This window comes from Cololabis saira, chromosome 9, assembly GCF_033807715.1.
Source record: "Cololabis saira isolate AMF1-May2022 chromosome 9, fColSai1.1, whole genome shotgun sequence".
NCBI lineage: Eukaryota > Metazoa > Chordata > Actinopteri > Beloniformes > Belonidae > Cololabis > Cololabis saira.
The window spans coordinates 8,660,657-8,680,895 of record NC_084595.1 but is presented as its reverse complement, the minus strand read 5'-3'; the positions used below and the strand labels follow the sequence as shown (position 1 = coordinate 8,680,895).

Here is a 20,239-nt window from a genome sequence, read left to right as displayed (position 1 = left end):
TTTGTATTTGTTCTTATTGCTGTTGTGTCAAACATTGCTGTTGCCCTGAGGTCATATTATTTGCCCTCTCTTGGCTTGAACAATTCCTGCATGCAGCCCGGAAGTAAATAGTTATAAGCCTTGTATATTATTACAGTGGTGTTCAGATGAACTATATCTATCTTAAATCTCCCCAATCGTTGGTAAGCTGCACCCAATGGTCCTCTGTGCAGGTTTCACCACCCGTTGCAGCACCTTCTTTTCTGCCACCATACCAACACAGGTCAGGACACTCTCCACCGCACAGCTGTAGGAGGCCCTGAGGACATCAGTGTTCAGACCTGCCCTTCTCAGCTTCCTCAGGAATTAGAGGCAATGATGCTTTCCAGATGACCGCTGTGGTGTTGAATTTTATATACCGGTAACCTTTATTTAACCAGGTAAGGTAGTTGATAACAGTTTCTCATTTACAATGACAAACCGGGCAAGAGGCAGCACAAAGAGTCAAACACGTACAATCACAGTGAAACAAACAATCAAACAGGATATACAGGACGGTCTCAGAAAATTAGAATATTGTGATTTTCTGTAATACAATTACAAAAACAAAAATGTCATACATTCTGGATTCATTACAAATCAACTGAAATATTGCAAGCCTTTTATTATTTTAATATTGCTGATCATGGCTTACAGTTTAAGAAAACTCAAATATCCTATCTCAAAAAATTTGAATATTTTATTGTTTTTATTTGAATATATATATGAATATATATTAATCTTAAACCATAATAAAGCCATAATAAGCAATATTAAAATAATAAAAGGCTTGCAATATTTCAGTTGATTTGTAATGAATCCAGAATGTATGACATTTTTGTTTTTTTAATTGCATTACAGAAAATAAAGAACTTTATCACAATATTCTAATTTTCTGAGACAGTCCTGTATAAAGAACACACAACAAAAAAAAATATGAGTAAAAAGTGGTAGTGCTGGTCCGGAAGATTTACAGACATGCAATGATCACAGATGAATGTTGGGAGTGTATTTTTGAAGGAGGAGAATGGGATGAATGTGTGAAGTTTAAGTGTTTGCTGTAGATGATTCCAATCACTAGCAGCAGCAAACTAAAATGAATTATGGCCAAAGGAGGTGCCGGCTTTTGGAATGACCAGGTTAATGTAACTACTTGAACGTAGGCTTTGATTACTGATGCTGATATTAAATAGTGAGGCAAGATATGAAGCTTCCAGTGATGGTTTTGTAGATGAAGTGATACCAGTGGATCAGTCTACGGGAGGGAAGTGAAGGCCAGTTGACAAGTGAGTCGAGGTTACAGTGATGGGAATTAAAAGGAACACCTGTAACAAAGCAGATGGTGGTGTGGTAGATGACGTCAAGTTTATTGAGAAGGGTTTTGGAGGCAGACCTATAAACCATATCACCTGAAGCGCAGGGTCTGGGAGTCAGAGTGGTGGACTACGACCAGTACTGGAGTTGAGGGGGGATGAGGGGGGATGGCATCCCCCCTGAAATAAAAACGGTCCAAATCATCCCCCCTTTAGATTTATAAAGAGAGACGAGGAGCAAACATCATCTATTATATGCAGAGTCTGCAAAAACAGAAGGAAATGGTTGTTACATTTTGATATAACTTTTGACTATTACAAAAAAAATTGCAATAGTATCTAATTTGTGGCATGTTCCAACCACAGGTTAATTTGCACATTTTATTTATATTAGAAGAGATCATCACTGATTGGATTTTATTGTCAGTGAACTTTTATTCATTTGTCCTGTTTCTTTATTTATCACTTTATTTTTCTACTTTGTGATTTTATAAGCTAAGAAAACTTGAAGGACAATGGTACTTTTGCTGTTTGCACTGTTATCCCACTGTTTAAACATAATGTTGAATCTGTTCTTACATTTCAAACTTGTTTCATCTGAGTCATTACAGTTTTGCAGTACAGGTGTACCGGTACTTATTTAATTGTTTTTTATTAATTCAATTTAATTGGTGTAGTTTAGTAGCATTTAGTATTCTTTTAGAGCAGTGATTTGGGGGCTCCAAAGACTGAATGTGGTGATAGATTTATAGTTACAAAGGTGGAGTTGAATTAGAATTTTTTTATCATCATTTTTATCATAATCGGGATAAATGCCAGAAATTATCGTGATAAATGTTTTAGTCCATACCGCCCATGAAGTCTTCAGTCCAACTGGATCATCTAAAAACCAGGACGTGCTGCAACCACATCATTGGAGATCTCAGTTTACTTCTGCCACTTGTGAACACCTGTTGTCATGTTTACTCAACATAGAAAAAGGTAAAAGGCCAATAATGCCGGTTTATCTTTTTTTTTTGTTTAAATCATGGTTTCAATAGAAAAAAATAATACAAAAATAAATACAAACATTTTAAGAATATATGAGGAAAGGCCCAATTGTACAGTATCTTTCTCCGTGCAACAACCATTCAACAGCAATTAAAATTAATTTTAAGCACATCTGAAGCCGGTCTTGCTTCTTTGGTGCAAATCTATCTCATTTTGAATATTTAATGCTAAAATCAGCTATAATAATACCACATAAAATAAAGCCAGTGTTGTGAACGCTGGAGGGACGACAGCCAAAACTGATAATCTGAGCACGTCATACATTTTTATTTACAATTCCGATAACACATAATTATGTCATTTGAAAAATCAGTCAATACAAAAAGTGGATTACATGGAGTAGGTTAGAAATAAGGGTTTGAGTCAGTCACAGTCTTGACTACATATCTTCAAAGTGTCTCTCCTTTTCAAAGCAATTCAATAAATTACCATGTTATACGGCCAGACGAGGTCCATCACACCGGCCGTCTAAACCCACATGTACAAAGTAAATGTGCAACAGGTGAAATTGGCCAACATAAAGCACTGTTACTGACCTTTAAGTTTTACAATCTTTTCAAAATACAAGATCCTACCGAAGGCTCCATTCCCACTGTGACAATGAACAGGATTAGGTAGGTACAGAAAATGATTGATGGAAGGAAGAATGGAAGAAAGGATGGATAGTTACTTCATAAAACGTCATAACACGAACTGGAAATCATCTCCTTTTGAAAACAAAGTAGTTGGAGCCGGTATACAGACATAGTGACATGAAGAGTGGAGCTGCTCTGGTCAAAGAGACACGGTTTGTTAAATCTTAGGAACAAAAATAGCAAAAGAAAAACAGCACCAGAATCCGAGGCACATATGCAATGTAAATTCATGTGAATTAAGAGGAAAGGCACACGTCTGCACTGGAAAATTTTGTTCACTCTTGTGTACACCTGATTTAAATGGGCATTACAAATTAGCCCTGTATTATTGCTACCTGGTGCCAGGTTTATAAAATTATTTCTACCTTTGCAGGTGTGAAACCAAACAGGGTTTGTGCTTTCAATGAATCACTAATTTTTCCAGTTACGTAGAAACCAAACAAAGTTTTTAACAGTTTCCTGAGATGTTATACAAACGTCTGTGACACGCCTTTGTCAAAATGCCACACAGGTGCAGTGCAACAGCACCCCTTTCACAGGAAAGATGGATCATTCTCCGATCTATATCTGTAACGTCACTGTACTCTGCAAACCTGGTGGCCCAAATAAAGTGACACAGTTGAGTTACGTTAGAGTTTTTGGGATGGTAGTTACTTAAGCCCCCCCCCGCGCCCCTGAAAAAATGTTTTTACCAAAAATATTGACCCTTTTACCAGTAACACAGTGAATGGCCATGTAATATGATCAACTTTTCTATAAAATATAAGGTTGACTTTACCAGATGTGCACAGATGTAGCTCAGTTTTAGTAAGTGGGCTGAAATATGAGTAAAGTTTTATGAACAGGAAAAAAATAGTCCGGTCAGCTTTTGTATCGACCTGAGTGCTTGCCATTTGAGAGAGAGAGAGAAAAAACAAAAAAAGATACGCTACAAAGCAGCATCTGTCCGTTTTGAAAAGCTGTGCTCCACTGTTATTTCATTAGTAAACTGAGAAGAGGGGAGCAGAAAAACAGACCAAGAAAAAACAGTTTAACGCTGCAGTTGAGGCCAAACTGCTTCTAAACAGAAGGTCCACAGTGACGCTGTGCCAAATAAACCAGTAAGACCGAGTTCAGGGCATTAAAAAGGGCCTCTCTGCCACACTGAGTGGACAAAGTGGACAAAGAAAGTAGACCAAACGGTTTCAGATCAAGACAAACAAAAAGCTGCAAAGGCAAATGAAGCTTTTAACATTATCTAACAATCATAAAAAGCTTACTTCCTGTTCCTGAATTAAAAGATGTTCTACCAAAGAAGACAATGATCAACTTATAAATGTGCCACAAAAAAGTGGACCTCAAATAGTCAGCTGACATCTGAAGAAAAACAAAAAACAACTCATGCTACATATTCATCTAAGACTAACGATACTGAAAAATAGCTACTTAAGCTTGCCGTTCCGTACAGGAAAGCCTCGTCACTTCATTGAAAGGCAGTTCACATAAACGGACATGTTCTGCATTTTATTATTAAATGAAATCCTAACTAACCAACTCACCAGTATTGCTTTGAGAGTTCTCAAAGTGTCCCCTTCCAGCAGAGACGGCAATCGACCGAAAGCAAAAAGGTTTTCAAGCATAACACGTAGGAAACAATGCCCCTAGATATCCAAGAGTTGTTGAACAAAACATCCCCCTGCAATCCTGACATATAAGCTCTGTAAGATGCTTCTGGATGGATCATGGTTTCATTTTAAAAGGCATATGTGGTCTGTTATTTTGTTTCTACATATTGTCACATTTCTAAAAATGTCCTCAAAGTAGAGAGAACTCTCAAAAAGAACATTTTGGAGGAATGGAGTCGAAAGAGTCTATCTGTTTCCCGTGTGCAGGTATTACAGCCCACCGTTGTACGCATAATCTGCCTTGTTGTGCATGATGAGTTTATTGTCCACAAAGTAGAAACTGTCTGATCTGGTCTCGTAAGGATGCTCCACCATTTGGTGAACTGGAAAAAGAGAAAGAGGAAACAATGGCAATTAATACATGTGTTTGTTTGGTTTTTATAACCCTTGTGCTGTCTTTGGGTCAAAATGACCCAATTCTTCTATCCTTCTTTCCTCCTACCATGCTCTCTTCTTCCTTCTTCCTTTTTCTTCCTACCTCCCTTCCGTTCGTTCCTTTATTACCTTCTTTGCTTTTCCTTCCTTCTTTCCTTATTTTCTCCATTCCTTCCTTCTTTCCTTTTCTCCTTCCTTTCATCTTTTCTCCCTTCCTCCGTTCCATCTTTCCCCCTTCCTTACTCCCTTTCCTACTTCCTTCTTTCTTTTCTCGTTTCTTACTTCCTTCTTTCCCTCCTTCCATCTTTTCTCCCTTCCTTACTTCCTTCTTTTCTCCCTTCCTTACTTCCTTCTTTCCCTCCTTCCCTCTTTTCTCCTTTTCTTCCTTACTTCCTTCTTTTCTCCCTTCCTTCTTTTCTCCTTTCTTCCTTCTTTCCCTCTTTCCATCTTTTCTCCCTTCCTTACTTCCTTCTTTTCTCCCTTCCTTACTTCCTTCTTTCCCTCCTTCCCTCTTTCCCTCTTTTCTCCTTTCTTCCTTCTTTCCCTCCTTCCCTCTTTTCTCCCTTCCTTCTTTTCTCCTTTCTTCCTTACTTCCTTCTTTTCTCCCTTCCTTCTTTTCTCCTTTCTTCCTTCTTTCCCTCTTTCCATCTTTTCTCCCTTCCTTACTTCCTTCCTTCTTTTCTCCTTTCTTCCTTACTCCCTTTCCTACTTCCGTACTTCTTTTCTCCTTTCTTCCTTCCTTACTTCCTTCTTTCTTTCCTTTCATCTTTTCTCCCTTCCTCCGTTCCATGTTTTCTCCCTTCCTTACTCCCTTTCCTACTTCCCTCCTTCTTTTCTCCTTTCTTCCTTTCTTTCATCTTTTCTCCCTTCACCCTCCCTTGACCCGAAGACAACACAAGGGTTAAGTTATTCAACCGCACAGATAAAACAAGAACTCACTGAGGTCGTCTGGAAGCTGTGGAAACTCATAGATGTGTTCACACGTGTTGCGGCTGTTGGGTATGCAGAACCCAAAGTCAAAGTCAAAATTCTTGAGAAGGCGTCCCTGGAAGTAATGCCTCTCGATCATGCGGAAGCTGTTGATGGGCCGGTCCCCCACCGTGAACTCAACGCTGCAGCGAGGGAAGAGACACAGGGAAGAGCATGTTTTAAAACCGACTGCTTGGACGGCGGCGGGGCCGATGACGATGCAGGGAGAGAGTGCGTTTACTCACGTCGCACCAACGGTACGCAGCTTCAGGAAAGCTGGAGTAAACTGGTATCTGACAAAACGTCCTGCACTGGCGTCAAAATCCCCACTTTCATCTTCATTCTCTGCAGGACCTGAAACAAAATCACATTCAGCTGAAGGACATAACATCGCTGGTGAAACACCAAGCTAAGTGCTTCATCGTAGATTTAAAGATATACCTTTCACATTTTCTGCAAGAGATTTTTCAAACTTTTGCCACTTTTACATTCAAGACTGTTTATTTTTTCATAAATGGGATCTTTAGAGTAGTGTGTTGTTGAGGATATAGCATAGCACTCCAAACAGTATAGGGAAACAAACTTTTAGGCCCTGTCCCAATTCACCCACTACCCCTACTTTTCAGTCCTACCCCTAAATTTTGCGCGTTCCCGTGAGGTTAGTGGTGTCCCAATTCCTCTTTGCATCTAGGGGTAGTGGGGAAAACGAGGGTAGTGGCTATGAATCTAGCCCTTCACAGCTAGGGTTTTCAGATGCACCCTAGTTGAACTAGGGCCAGAAAAAATTTCCCAGAATGCTTTTCGTCGTCATTTGCGGACTGAATCAAAAAAAAAAAAAAAAAACATGGCGGACATTTCTTATTTTTTAGTGAATAAAATCAATATTTTGAGTTAGTTTCTGCATAAAAATGCGTTTTGATTACATTTCTAGCGAGAAATATATATTTTACTTTCATAATATTCACTCAGTGAATGTAAATAATCACTCGTTTGCCCGTTGTTGCAAAGATCACGCCAGAATAAAGGCTGATTTATGGTTCTGCGTTACACCAACGCAGAGCCTACGGCGTAAGTTACGCGGCGGCGCGCGCTGTACCCTACGCCGTAGGCTCTGCATCGATTTAACGTGGAACCATAAATCAGCTCCCGAGCCGGCAGCCGGCTGTACGGAGAAAATTTCTTAACAGGCGTAACTACAACTGTTAGATTTCATCTATTAAACCAACATTTATCTTCCTAAATGATTTATTTCAGCCAGGTAATTCTCCACAGAGCTGCAGGTTTCTCCCCCGGGACGACGGCGCAGGTTGACCCGGCGATCACGTCTGTACGTGAGCTGCTGCTGCTGCTGCTGCTGCTGCTGCGCCCCAGACCGGCGGCTCTTCTCCGAAAACATCGGATCAAAATTCTTAACAGGCGTTATTTGGATAAACTGAGCCCAGGTTGGGGATCTTAACGGTTACTTTTACGCCTGAAAAAATATTAAAACTTAATAAAGCGGCATATTAACAGCGCTACAGCTGAAATTAAAACGGCTTTTGGCTCTCAGCTTCCTGATTAGTGGTGGTGCTGAAAGTAGGAGTAGTGGGAGTATTGGGACAGGACCCTGGGAAGATTTCAAGTGCCCTAAAATCTGTGGCTTCTTTTTTAGGGGTAGTGGTAGTGAGGGAGGGCTAGTGGAAGAAAGTAGGGGGTGTAATTGGATTGGCCCTTAGAGTGCTGTGTTGTTGAGGATATAGCATAGCACTCCAAACAGTATACCGGTAGGTAAACAAACTTTAAATCCATGCAACAAACTTGTATTGTGGAAGACAATGTTTCACTCACAGCTGTTAGGAGGTTTGGCGATCTCAAACAGCACCGTCCCCGTCTCCAGATCTCTGATTTTGAAACGGGTAAAGTCAATGTTGAAGACATTGTCCTCGGGTTTGCAAAGATAGTCTGGAAGGACGAGATTATAGTGCAAGTTAAAAACACACACTGACAGCAAAAGATAAACAAATAAAACACAAAGCTTGCCTTCATTTAGAGAACTGAGACACCATTCAACAAAAGCAACCGGGATTTCAGCAGGAGTCATGCGGATCCTGCAGAAGCTGCACCAAAGGCTGGAGGGGAAGCAATGCCATTGTTGTTTCGCTGGAAAATGATCCCAAAACCTTAAGAGGCATCGGTTTTAAATGTGGTGCACTGGGTCTCTGATGACTAACCAGGGGATTTACTGTAACTCGGTGTGTTGAACCGGAGCAGTGAGTCAGTGGAAGCTGACAGCAGCTCAGGGGAACACAAAAACCCAAATGAATAATGTAAACTTCAAAGCCTTCACTCTATAATGAATTAAACAGTGAGCACATGAAAAGATTTTAATGAAACCACTTTGATATTCTCTCTGAACATACATTATAATCATAAGTCTTTCTAAACAGCTGGTGATGGAGGAGTATATATACCTCTAGGCCTGTGTTGAAAAAAAAAATCGATTTTCTAATTCTAAATCGATTCTCATATTAATTCCTAAAAATTGATTCATATGTCTAAAGATCGATTTTTTTAATTTATTTATTTATTTTTATTTTTTTTGGGGGGGGGGCGTTAATTTTCTTTTATTTATTTATGTTTTCTTTTTTTTTTTTTTACAACTTTTGGTTATTTTTTGTTTATCCCCAAAAAAGGAATGTTTTGTTGGACACGAGAATAACTGGTGCCATGTTTTTTCCTTTAAATATGTTTAAAGGTATGAAAACATTAAAGTGTTAGGTTATAATTGCATAAATTGTCTATATTTCATTACTTTATATACTGTCTTGGGGTTACATTTGCAAAAGATGCTAAAAACCAAATGCTCAAAAATTAAAAACCAAAATAGACCGAAAATGGAACAAATAAAAATGGAATGTGGGAAAAAATAAAACCGATTTAATCCGTCTCTGTTTCCTCCCTGGATCTGTTTGGTAATTCTGATCCACATGATGTTTCTGAAAGCAGTTCTATCAGCACTCTGGGAGCTGATTGGTCCTTACAGCATCATTAGCTGCAATACTTGCTGTTTAATCTCAATATAAAACTAGTAGTAATATGTTGCATAACTACAGTCATATAATTCATGCAACAGCTCAAAAAACAGTTTTAATAACACTAACCCAAATCAATATCGGAATCGAATCGGATCAAATCTTGATAATCGATTCTGAATCTTAAGAATCGGAATCGAATCGATTCTTGACATTTGAATCGATCCCCAGCCCTATATACCTCCGTGTTCACCTGGACAACAGACTGCACCAGAAATACAACACTGATGCTGTTTATAAGAAACAACAAAACTGACTTTTCTCCTTAAAGAAGGTTAGGTCCTTCAGGGTTGGCAGCGCGATGTTGAATATCTCTACAAGTCTGTTGTGGAGAATCCAGTCACATCTGCAGCCATCTGTTGAAGGAGCAGCATCAGAGCCAGGGACTTAAAGAAACTGAAAAAGTGGATAAGCAATCCTGGCTTTGTTGTGGAGCCTCGGGGGCTGATTGTGCAAACGATACTTCATAAAATGAGAAAGCTCTGCGAATGCCCTCAGCATCCTCTTCACAACACAATGACTCAGCAACAGAGTCTTCAGATTGGCTGCAACTCAAGACCGCCGCAGGAGAGCCTTCTTGCCCACAGCGATGACATGTGTGGCTACACCACGCAGTACAAAACTTTACCTTCTCTCTAGAGTTAATTACAGCCTGGTGTGAATAGTACAAAAAACGTGCATTAGCATGGGATTAAAATCATCCAACCATCTTTGTTTTTGCTGAAAATAAAGTAGGTAATTTCCAGAGGATTTTCTATTTTCAACTTTCAAAAATAACAGATACGTCACATTGAACTGGCTTAAAGTCTCAGGCTCAGTAATTATTACAATTACACAGCATAAAATATCAGTCTGTTTTCAACTGTTAAGCTTATAACAACAATAATTGAAGTTAATGCAGAATCCCCCCTGGATCCCTAAAATTCTTTCTTTCTTTCTTTCTTTCTTTCTTTCTTTCTTTCTTTCTTTCTTTCTTTCTTTCATTAATTAAGTATAATCCATTTATTATTACGTTTGGTATAGGGTTGCCAACCGTTCCTTGAAAAACAGAATCGTCCTGTATTTATAAACTAAAGTCCCGTATTGAGCTGAAAAGGGACGCACTTTGTCCCGTATTACTGTGAGAGTCCGAAAATAGTCCGAAAATGCCAATGGAAAATGGCATTGAGCTGTTGAGTTCACAAGTTATATTTTTCTGTTTTATTACAACTTCAGCCTACAGTCATGGCCTTTGAGGCACAAATGTGTTTACAAGTGGACAATGGATGTTCTGCTTTCTTTCTATTGTTTTATATTCATTTATAATTTATGAATTGCTGAATAATAATGTGCTTTCCATGTATTCAAGGCATTCAAAAAATATGCATCTAATTCAATTCAGGTTTGATTTCAGCAGCTGTATCAGAGTTATCAGCTCATGAAGTCACCCACATCCTTTAGAAAAATTACATTTTAGATGCTGGTGCATATCCTGGTTTAGACTCATGTACAGGATCATTTTAAAGGGGGCCTTTTAAGCATTCATTCAAGCAAAGATGTGAATCTTTCTGACCAACATAGAGGTCACTGGGGCTGTTCGATTTTGCCCAAAAATAAAATCTCGATTTTTTTTCTCTCAAAATCCGATTTTCGATTACGATTATTTTGTGAATTGACAAAAGGCAAAGAAACGATTTCAAATATGCTGTTTTTTTATTGAACATTTGCCCCATTGGTCTTTAAGTGCAAACTTTGCTCTTATTAAACCAAAAATGGATGAATAAAGTGCAAAACTCTGTAACATAAGTTGAAAAAAAGTTTTCAAAAATATAATAAAATATAAAGTTTTATCTCTGAAAAAAAAAAATCAGCAAATCAGCACTTGCAAACATACAGTAAGTTATATTTCCAATTAAATAAAACTGGGTCTTTGCATGCTAAATAATAATGCAACCCATGAAGGAGGTAGAGGTGTGTAATGTCAGTCATTACATTTGCTATTCACAGTTGCAAGTTTTTTGCAAGGAACACGATTAGGATTAAGATTCCCAGAATATTTTAATTTTTTGAGATAAGATATTTGAGTTTTCTTAAACTGTAAGCCATGATCAGCAATATTTAAATAATAAAAGGCTTGCAATAATTCAGTTGATTTGTAATGAATCCAGAATGTATGACTTTTTTTTATTTTTTTTTAAATTGCATTACAGAAAATAAAGAACTTTATCACAATATTCTAATTTTCTGAGACAGTCCTGTATATCCGTATTGGTTCAATACGGCACGCATCTTTTAATTCCCTAGGCTGATTTATGGTTCCACGTTACACCAACGCAGAGCCTACGGCGTAGGGTACGCGGCGACGTGTACGTCGCCGCGTACCCTACGCCGTAGGATCTGCGTCGATTTAACGTAAAGGCTCCGTATTTCCAGGGACGGGTGTGGACCTTATTGGCAGCCCTAGCTCGGTACCTTGGGTTCCGGCCCGCAGCCCCAGGACCTGGTCCGGGGACACGTCTCCCCGCAGAGCCCGCAGCTCAGCCTCCGTCACGGCGGGCAGCTTCTCCGCCTGGCTGCGCCTCGACTTCAGCTTCTTCAGCATCCCCCCGCCGCTCTTCCTGTCCCTGCGCTCCGCCTCGGCCTCCGCGTCCCCCTGCTGCCCCTTGTTCACTGCCTTGGACGGTTCGTTTCGGGAACCGTTCATCCTCATCCGCCGGACCGCTTGAAGGAAATAAAAAAACCAGTGTTTTGTTTTTTTCTTTCAGAGACGAAACTGCGGGTGTAGATTCAAGATGGCGGGGGACGTCTATGGGGGGAGGGAGGGGGCGGGGTCGAAACGCGAGCTTGTGATTGGCTGAGAGCGGTAACGGTTGTCGTAGTAACCGAAAGGGTACGAATGATTTGTTTCTCGGGTCCTCCCGTTTTCTCTCAACTGCACATACACGACTGTCTCAGAAAATTAGAATATTGTGATTTTCTGTAATGAACCTTTTGCATTTCTTTTGTATATTTTTTTGTATTTTTTGTATAATTTTGTTTTGTAAAATGGTAAAATTGTAAATAGGTTATTTTATTTTATTTTACTCAGAGCTGTCCTTTTTCTTTTTCTTTCCCTACCTCAAATTGCTGCACCTTAGATGTTTATCTGTACATATGTAAAAAATACCACATTTGTTTATTTGTTTATTGTTTATTTACTGCGAAGGAGCAAAATTACCGGAGTCAAATTCCTTGTTGGACAACGTTCGAACCTGGCCAATAAAGCTGATTCTGATTCTGATTTACTACGAATGAAGTTTTGCAATATATTCAAATTTTCAGACCTTCACCTGTATATTATGACATCAATATATAAGAGCATAATACAGGACTGTCTCAGAAAATTAGAATATTGTGATTTTCTGTAATGCAATTACAAAAACACAAATGTCATACATTCTGGATTCATTACAAATCAACTGAAATATTGCAAGCATTTTATTATTTTAATATTGCTGACCATGGTTTACAGCTTAAGAAAACTCAAATATCCTATCTAAAAAAAAAAGTGAATATTCTGGGAATCTTAATCTTAAACTGTAAACCATAATCAGCAATATTAAAATAATAAAAGGCTTGCAATATTTCAGTTGATTTGTAATGAATCCAGAATGTATGACTTTTTTTTTTTTTTTAATTGCATTACATAAAATAAAGAACTTTATCACAATATTCAAATTTTCTAAGACAGTCCTGTAAGTCTTGTACAATTGCAAAGTAAATAAACCAGTAAGTTAAACCAGAACAGTTTGGTTTATTTTCAGGTTCTCACATTCCCCATCCTCCGTTTTTACAATGTCGTATCACCATTTTTATATGATTTGATTTGATTTGATTTATTTTGTACACGTAGAAAAACAACAATTTAAGAGAAGATAAGAAAACAAAACAACAAAACAAAGAATTTCATACTTTAACACTTGATATCTTAATTTACATGTGCAAAAAGGAGTAGGAAGAAGTGTAAACTTATTTAATCCTACCCCCATTCACTAATCATTTAACCCATATTATTATTATTATTATTATTATTATTATTATTATTATTATTATTATTATTATTATTATTATTATTGTTATATACTGTAATTATACTCACACACATACCTATACATACATACACATAATTGAATATTTCTATATATTTGTACGCACATGCCCATATACATATTTATATAACAAATATACACTATACTGTCTCTATTAACTGCATATTGCATATATATATGTATGTATGTATATATATATATATATATATATATATATATATATATATATATATATATATATAAATATATATATATATATATATATATATATATATATATATATATATATATATATATATATATATATATATATATACGCATTTTAGGGGTGTTGCTTCCAGAGGTGGGTAGTAACAAGTTACATTTACTCCGTTACATTTACTTGAGTAAGTTTTGGGAAATTTTGTACTTTTAGGAGTAGTTTTGAATCACTATACTTTTTACTTTTACTTGAGTAGATTTGTGAAGAAGAAACTGTTCCTTTTACTCCGCTACATTAGGCTACGTTGAGCTTGTTACTTTTCTTTTATCACTTTTATCCGCGTACGCGTCAATCTCGTGACATCACTGGGTGATTCTTTGAGAAATTTTTTTATTTTTGCATGTTTTGTCACATTTACACAGACTCAAACACACACACAGACTTTTTATGAGTTTATGGGCTTGTTCTAGTTCTGCCTGGTTAAAAAAGAAAAGTACAAAGGCTTGAAATTTTGTACTACTTGTTCTTAATTTATTTTTTTCAGTTATTATTTTATTTATTTTATTATGTATTAAAGTACTTGAATTTACTTTAAGATGATTTTAATTGAATCTATTTTTTATTAATTTTAATTTATTTTATTATTTTATTGATTTAATTTGCCTGAAGGTGATTATTTTGTACTTTTGTCTGTTTGAATCGGACGTTACTCAACAGTTACTCAGTACTTGAGTAGTTTTTCCACAAAGTACTTTTTTACTTTTACTCAAGTAATTATTTGGATGACTACTTTTTACTTCTACTTGAGTCATATTATTCTGAAGTAACAGTACTTTTACTTGAGTACAATTTTTGGCTACTCTACCCAGCTCTGGTTGCTTCTCTTTTCAATAACAGTTTATGCGTGTGGCGCTGCCCTGGTAACATTACCAAGCGCACCCAGCATCGCCATTCATGTCCGGGAGCGGAGAAAACGCGTGTTGTTGACGGAAGTTCCTGCGAGAGAGGTGGCCGCCATGGTGCGTGTGAAGTCGAGGTAAAAAACGTGCTCCTCCTCGTCAACCTGTTTTTTTTTTTTCTTCACATTATTTACCGGTGTGATAAATGCGACCTTTTTGTTTCGGTAGGTATCTGTTGTGCGAGGTGAACGTGTCCGAGAGCAGTGAGTTGTTGTCCCTGGACGACCGCGCCGTCACGGCGGCGGTGAAGGCGGCCGTGGCTCGGCTGCACGGGGACTACGGAGCGGCGCTCTGCAGCATCAGAGTGCACGGTAAATGCCCTGCGAGCAGTACTCGAGTTGTAAAAGAAAAATCAGGGGGGATGGTGGATTTTGTCATATGGGGACAGATAATTTGCGCTGATTACAAATAATATAATATATTACAAATAATAGCACTGACCAAAACACCTGCAGAAATACTGCAGGAATGACAGCAGCAGAGGTGGGTGGAGTAGCCAAAAATTGTACTCAAGTAAAGGTACTGTTACTTCAGAATAATATGACTCAAGTAGAAGTAAAAAGTAGTCATCCAAATAATTACTTGAGTAAAAGTAAAAAAGTACTTGGTGAAAAAACTACTCAAGTACTGAGTAACTGTTGAGTAACGTCTGATTTATTTTTTTAACACAACCATTCAAACAGACAAAAGTACAAAATAATCATCTTCAGGCAAATTAAATCAATAAAATAATAAAATAAATTAAAATGAATAAAAAGTAGCTTAAATTAAAATAAGCTTAAAGTAAATTCAAGTACTTTAATAAATAATAAAATAAATAAAATAACAGAATAAAAAAATAAATTAAGCACAAGTAGCACAAAATGTCAAGCCTTTGTGCTTTTCTTTTTTAACCAGGCAGAACTAGAACAAGCCCATGAACTCATAGAAACTCTGTGTGTGTTTTAGTCTGTGTAAATGTGACAAAACATGCAAAAACAAATATTTTCCCCAAAGAATCACTCAGTGATGTCATGAGATTGACGCGTAAGCAGATAAAAGAAAAGTAACGAGCTAAACGTGGCCTAATGTAGCGGAATAAGAGTAACTGTTTCTTCTTCACAAATCTACTCAAGTAAAAGTAAAAAGTATAGTGATTCAAAACTACTCCTAAAAGTACAAAACTTCCCAAAATTTACTCAAGTAAATGTAACAGAGTAAATGTAACTCGTTACTACCCACCTCTGCATAGCAGCAGTTAAATGCAGCCTTCTGTAAGCTTTAAATATCCACTGGGCTTACATCAAATACATCAAAACACAACAATAAAAAACAGTTTTCTGAACTTATCAATATGATTCTGTCCTTCACAGGATAAGTAAAATGGATCACTGCAAAAACTCACAATCTTAACAAGAATATTTGTCTTATTTCTAGTTAAAATGTCTCATTTTAGTAAAAAGAATCTCATTACACTTAAAACAAGACTCATCACTGGAAAAAACAAGTGTTTCAAGAAGTTTTTCTCTTGAAATAAGTAGAAAAATCTGCCAGTGGAACAAGATTTTTTGCTTGTAATAAGGCAAGGCAAGTTTATTTATATAGCACAATTCAACACAAGGTGATTCAAGGTGCTTTACATCGACATTAAAAGCAACAAGACATACGGTAATTGTACAGTAAATAAAATTATGAGAAAAGGAGGTAAAATAATAAATAAAATAATAAAAAGCACAATAAAAATAAGGGCAGTAGAGTGCAGCAGGTAAGTATTTAATTTAAGAGTAAGCCTTAAAAATCTTAACAAGAATATTTGTCTTATTTCTAGTTCAAATGTCTCATTTTAGTAAAAAAAATCTCATTACACTTAAAACAAGACTCATCACTGGAAAAAACAACAATTTTCACCTGTTTCAAGTAGATTTTCACTTGAAATAAGTAGAAAAATCTGCCAGTGGAACAATATTTTTTTTTTTGCTAGAAGATACATTTTTGTCTCACTGGCAGATTTTTCTACTTATTTCAAGTGAAAATTTACTTTGAAACAGGTGAAAATTGTCAAATAGGTTATTTTTCTGGTGTTTTTTTTTTTTTTTTTTTTTTGAATACCACATTCATTGACAAAATTACATAAGGGATGGAAAGGGGGGATGGCAGTTTTACAGGGGGGATGATGTTGACCGTTTTTATTTCAGGGGGGATGCCGTCCCCCCTCATCCCCCCTTAACTCCAGTACTGCCTGCAAGAAAAGTATGGAAGCACATTAACAAAACGCATTTTAGTTTTCTTTTTTTTTTTAATAATACAAACTTAAAATCCTAAAATAATATCTTTAAAAGACCCCTGGGAATTCAAGGATGATTAAAAGCCTCTTTTGAAAAGAAAAGTCTTTAGATGGTTTTTTTAAAAGCGGCCACTGTCTGAAGGTTCCAGAAGTAGCTGGGAAGGGAATTCCACAGACGTGGAGCAGCAGCACAAAATGTGCGATCTCCCACGGTGCGGAGCTTGGTTTTGGGGGGGGTGAAGGAGGTTCTGGTGTAAAGAGCGTGTGACGACCAAGTTGACGTTTGCTGACTGAGGCGTTCTGTTAAGTATGATGGAGCGGTTCCACGCATGCATTGGTATGTGATGAGTGCAAACTCGTAAATTATTCTTGAAGTGATGTGACGCCAGTGTAACGTGAGGAGTATTGGGGTGATGTGTTCATGCTTTTTTTTGCCTTGACCAGAATCTGTGCAACACTGTTTTGGATGAGTTGAAGTTTGTTTATGCTTTTCCTTGCAATGCTGGTAAGGAGGGCATTACAGTTATCCAGCCTGGTGGAGACAAATGCGTGGATCAGCTTTTTTTTTTTTGCAACCTTTTCAGTCTTTGAAAAGGAGGACACATTTGTAGACTCCATTTATACAGGACTGTCTCAGAAAATTAGAATATTGTGATAAAGTCCTTTTTTTCTGTAATGCAAAAATGTCATACATTCTGGATTCATTACAAATCAACTGAAATATTGGAAGCCTTTTATTATTCTAATATTGCTGGTCATGGCTTACAGTTTATGAAAACTCAAATATCCTATCTCAAAAAATTTGAATATTCTGGGAATCTTAATCTTAAACTGTAAGCCATAATCAGCAATATTAAAATAATAAAAGGATGATTTGTAATGAATCCAGAATGTATGACATTTTTGTTTTTTTTTAATTGCATTACAGAAAATAAAGGACTTTATCACAATATTCTAATTTTCTGAGACAGTCCTGTAGACTGCAATGGGAGGAGTGTTCTAATAGGACAGGCTTTGTTGCACAACTGTGATGCAGTCACACTTCAAATGCAGCCTTCGAGAAGGATACATCCCCTTAAATGGGACATAATGGAGAATGCCATGGAAGGTCAAGAGACTAGTTTAAGAGATTTAAGCTGAGTACTTACAGGGTAGCTTGTAGGAATCCTTCTCCTTCTTACTCGTCTCATGCAGTGAAACCATCCAAAGTAACTCTGAACTCTTGTCCCGGTCATCTCTTGGGACAAGTACCTATCATTTTCCGACACTCGCACATCTACAACAATGAAATTAGGTCTCGGAGCTAAAGTGGACATCACGGCACAGGCAACTAAGAGGCTTGATAAAGTAATGAGGGAAGAGAAAAGGATGTCGAAAAAGCAACTTAAAATACTGAGAGCCTCCAAGCTAAAAATGCAGACTTTTTTTTTGTACTTTTTTTTTTTTTTTTTTTTTTTTTCTTGCCAATGAAATCAGATCTTTCACTTGAAGATGATAGTCCTGGTTTGAAGATACTTGGTGGAGTTGAGAAACCTCTTTCTTTTTCTTTTTTCTTTCTAGTGAAATATCTGAACGCTCATACTGGAATCGTGCTGCTACGTTTTCCCAAAAGGAGTTACAAACTCCTCTGGTCTGCTCTGCCATTCATTACCAGCATTGAGAACCGTGGCAAAAGAATTTCGTGTTTTCTGAATTGTTTGCATGTGGGAGGTAAGAAAAGTTTCAACACACAGCCTTAAATAAATCACACGTATAATTTATCAATCTTGAGTAATGAGTGAATGCAATTTTAATTTAAGATGTTTTCTTTTCCCAAGGGACAATCAGAACATGTCAGAAGTTTTTAATCCGATATAACACCCAGCAGCTCCATCGACTACTCCCTAAATGTAAAAATGAAGGTGAGGCATTTAACTGCTGTCTTTGAACCTTAGAGAAGATTTGAACCATTTTATTTTAGATTTGTTTATGATTTTCTGATTTAGTGGATACCCGATGACTTTAGAGAAATATAAAGTTCACTTAATTCTTGTTATATTTTGATTTGCAGATGAACGACAGCAGGTCCGCTCAGAAATCCTGAAGTGCTCTCTATCAGGTCAGACCAAGGAGCTATTTGAGGATGATTCAGATGAGGAAGATGATGAGGAAGAGTGATCTCGCATCAAATTCTGCCTGGATGCTTGGTTGAGCTTATTTTGGTAATGTTACTGTTTTGAAAAGCAATATAAAGTCTTAAGTGTGACTTATTTATTATTCAGTTGTAGTACACCACACGTAGATTACTATTTTGAAGGATTATGAGTGAGTGGGGTGGATCTGACTGAGACATTAGAGATGTATTCAACAAGAGCGAGGCTATATATATATATATACACATTATATTTATATATATATATATAATTATTATTTTTTTTTTATTATACCAACAACTTTACAAACAAGACATGAAACCAGGCATCTTAGTATAAATCAGTAGACTCTCATACTGTATGAGAGTCTGTTTCTAGCGTGTGTAGTCTGACCACACAGCTGTGAGCTCATGTAAACTAACTTTGTCAGGTATTTTTACATTTAAATGCAGCCTAAAAGATAAAAACCACACAGTTATTACTTTACTACTTATGAATGCCATAGTTTGTAAAGCTGTAAGAGTTTAAGCACTCAGCTGAAAAGAACTGATTTCATGGTGGAAATATGTACAGCTTGTGAATGGTCAAAATCTTCATGGTGCATTCAGCACAGATTGTAAACTACCAAATGTATATTTTCTAATAGCTATGATTGCTGTTGAAAACAGTTCCATGTATTTCATTGTTTCCTTTCAAATAAATACATCTGTCTTGTATTTCTTGTTCTCCCACTAACACAGATATTACATGAAACACTATAAGCTGATCATTTTGATTTGATTTGATTTATTTTATTTTTGAACATGTAAAAAAAAAAAAAAAAAAACTACACTTCATGAGAAGTTTAAGAAAACAAAACAAAATAAAACGAAGAATTTCATCCTTTAAAACTTATCTTGATTTACATGTGTCAAAAAAGGAGTAGGAAGAAGTGTAAACTTATTTAGTCCCACCCCCATTCACTGATCATTTAACCTGTATTTATAAATATTCACACACTGTACTCACACTGCTAAATAACAGTATTATTATTGTTATATACTGTAATTATACTCACACACATACTCATACATACATACATACATATAATTGAATATTTCTATATATTTGTACACACAAGCCCATATGAATATTTATATAAATATACTTATTTACACTATACTGTATCTGCTCTATATTTATGTTTATATCTACTTACATAACACCATACATATATATGTATACCCATACATACGCATACACCCATACATAACTACATATATGTATGTATGTATGTATATATATATATATATATATATATATATATATATATTTTTTTTTTTTTAAACTAGCACTGTACAATTATTATTTCTTTAATTGTATTTTAAATTTTAGCTTTTAACTATCCCAAATAACAAAAAAAAAAAGATTTTGTCCCCGGTTCTAAATGACATGCACACTTCAGGCGCATACTCTACTTGGCCATGACTGGATGATGCCTTCATCCTTTTCTTTCTTTGTTTTAAAGCATAAAGTAATTAA

At 36.5% G+C, this 20,239-nt stretch overlaps 2 protein-coding genes across 2 annotated transcripts; one reads left to right on the top strand and one right to left on the bottom strand.

The window, feature by feature from the left end:
- Nucleotides 1-2,541: 2,541 nt before the first annotated feature.
- On the bottom strand, nt 2,542-11,867 carry unc119.1 (unc-119 homolog 1). Its single transcript, XM_061730383.1, has 5 exons — nt 11,547-11,867; nt 7,852-7,965; nt 6,270-6,378; nt 5,995-6,167; nt 2,542-5,003 (listed from the first exon to the last, which is right to left on the bottom strand). Exons 1-5 carry the CDS (start codon nt 11,782-11,784, stop codon nt 4,891-4,893), a joined length of 747 nt encoding a protein of 248 aa, XP_061586367.1. The 5' UTR covers nt 11,785-11,867; the 3' UTR covers nt 2,542-4,890.
- Nucleotides 11,868-14,283: 2,416 nt separating this feature from the next.
- pop5 (POP5 homolog, ribonuclease P/MRP subunit) lies at nt 14,284-19,428 on the top strand. Its single transcript, XM_061729805.1, has 5 exons — nt 14,284-14,400; nt 14,492-14,634; nt 18,147-18,296; nt 18,404-18,487; nt 18,637-19,428. The coding sequence occupies exons 1-5, from the start codon at nt 14,381-14,383 to the stop codon at nt 18,741-18,743; spliced, it is 504 nt and encodes a 167-aa protein (XP_061585789.1). The 5' UTR covers nt 14,284-14,380; the 3' UTR covers nt 18,744-19,428.
- Nucleotides 19,429-20,239: the final 811 nt, after the last annotated feature.

Excerpts from the sequence above, each read along its gene's own strand:
- unc119.1 (XM_061730383.1), bottom strand. The coding sequence starts at position 11,784 with ATGAGGATGAACGGTTCCCGAAACGAACCGTCCAAGGCAGTGAACAAG. Across the intron at positions 7,966-11,546 it reads GCTGCGGGCCGGAACCCAAG|ACTATCTTTGCAAACCCGAG; the intron begins GTACCGAGCTAG and ends TCGTCCTTCCAG. Across the intron at positions 6,168-6,269 it reads CTGCGTACCGTTGGTGCGAC|CGTTGAGTTCACGGTGGGGG; the intron begins GTGAGTAAACGC and ends CCCTCGCTGCAG.
- pop5 (XM_061729805.1), top strand. The coding sequence starts at position 14,381 with ATGGTGCGTGTGAAGTCGAG. Across the intron at positions 18,297-18,403 it reads GAATTGTTTGCATGTGGGAG|GGACAATCAGAACATGTCAG; the intron begins GTAAGAAAAGTT and ends TCTTTTCCCAAG. Across the intron at positions 18,488-18,636 it reads CCCTAAATGTAAAAATGAAG|ATGAACGACAGCAGGTCCGC; the intron begins GTGAGGCATTTA and ends TTTGATTTGCAG.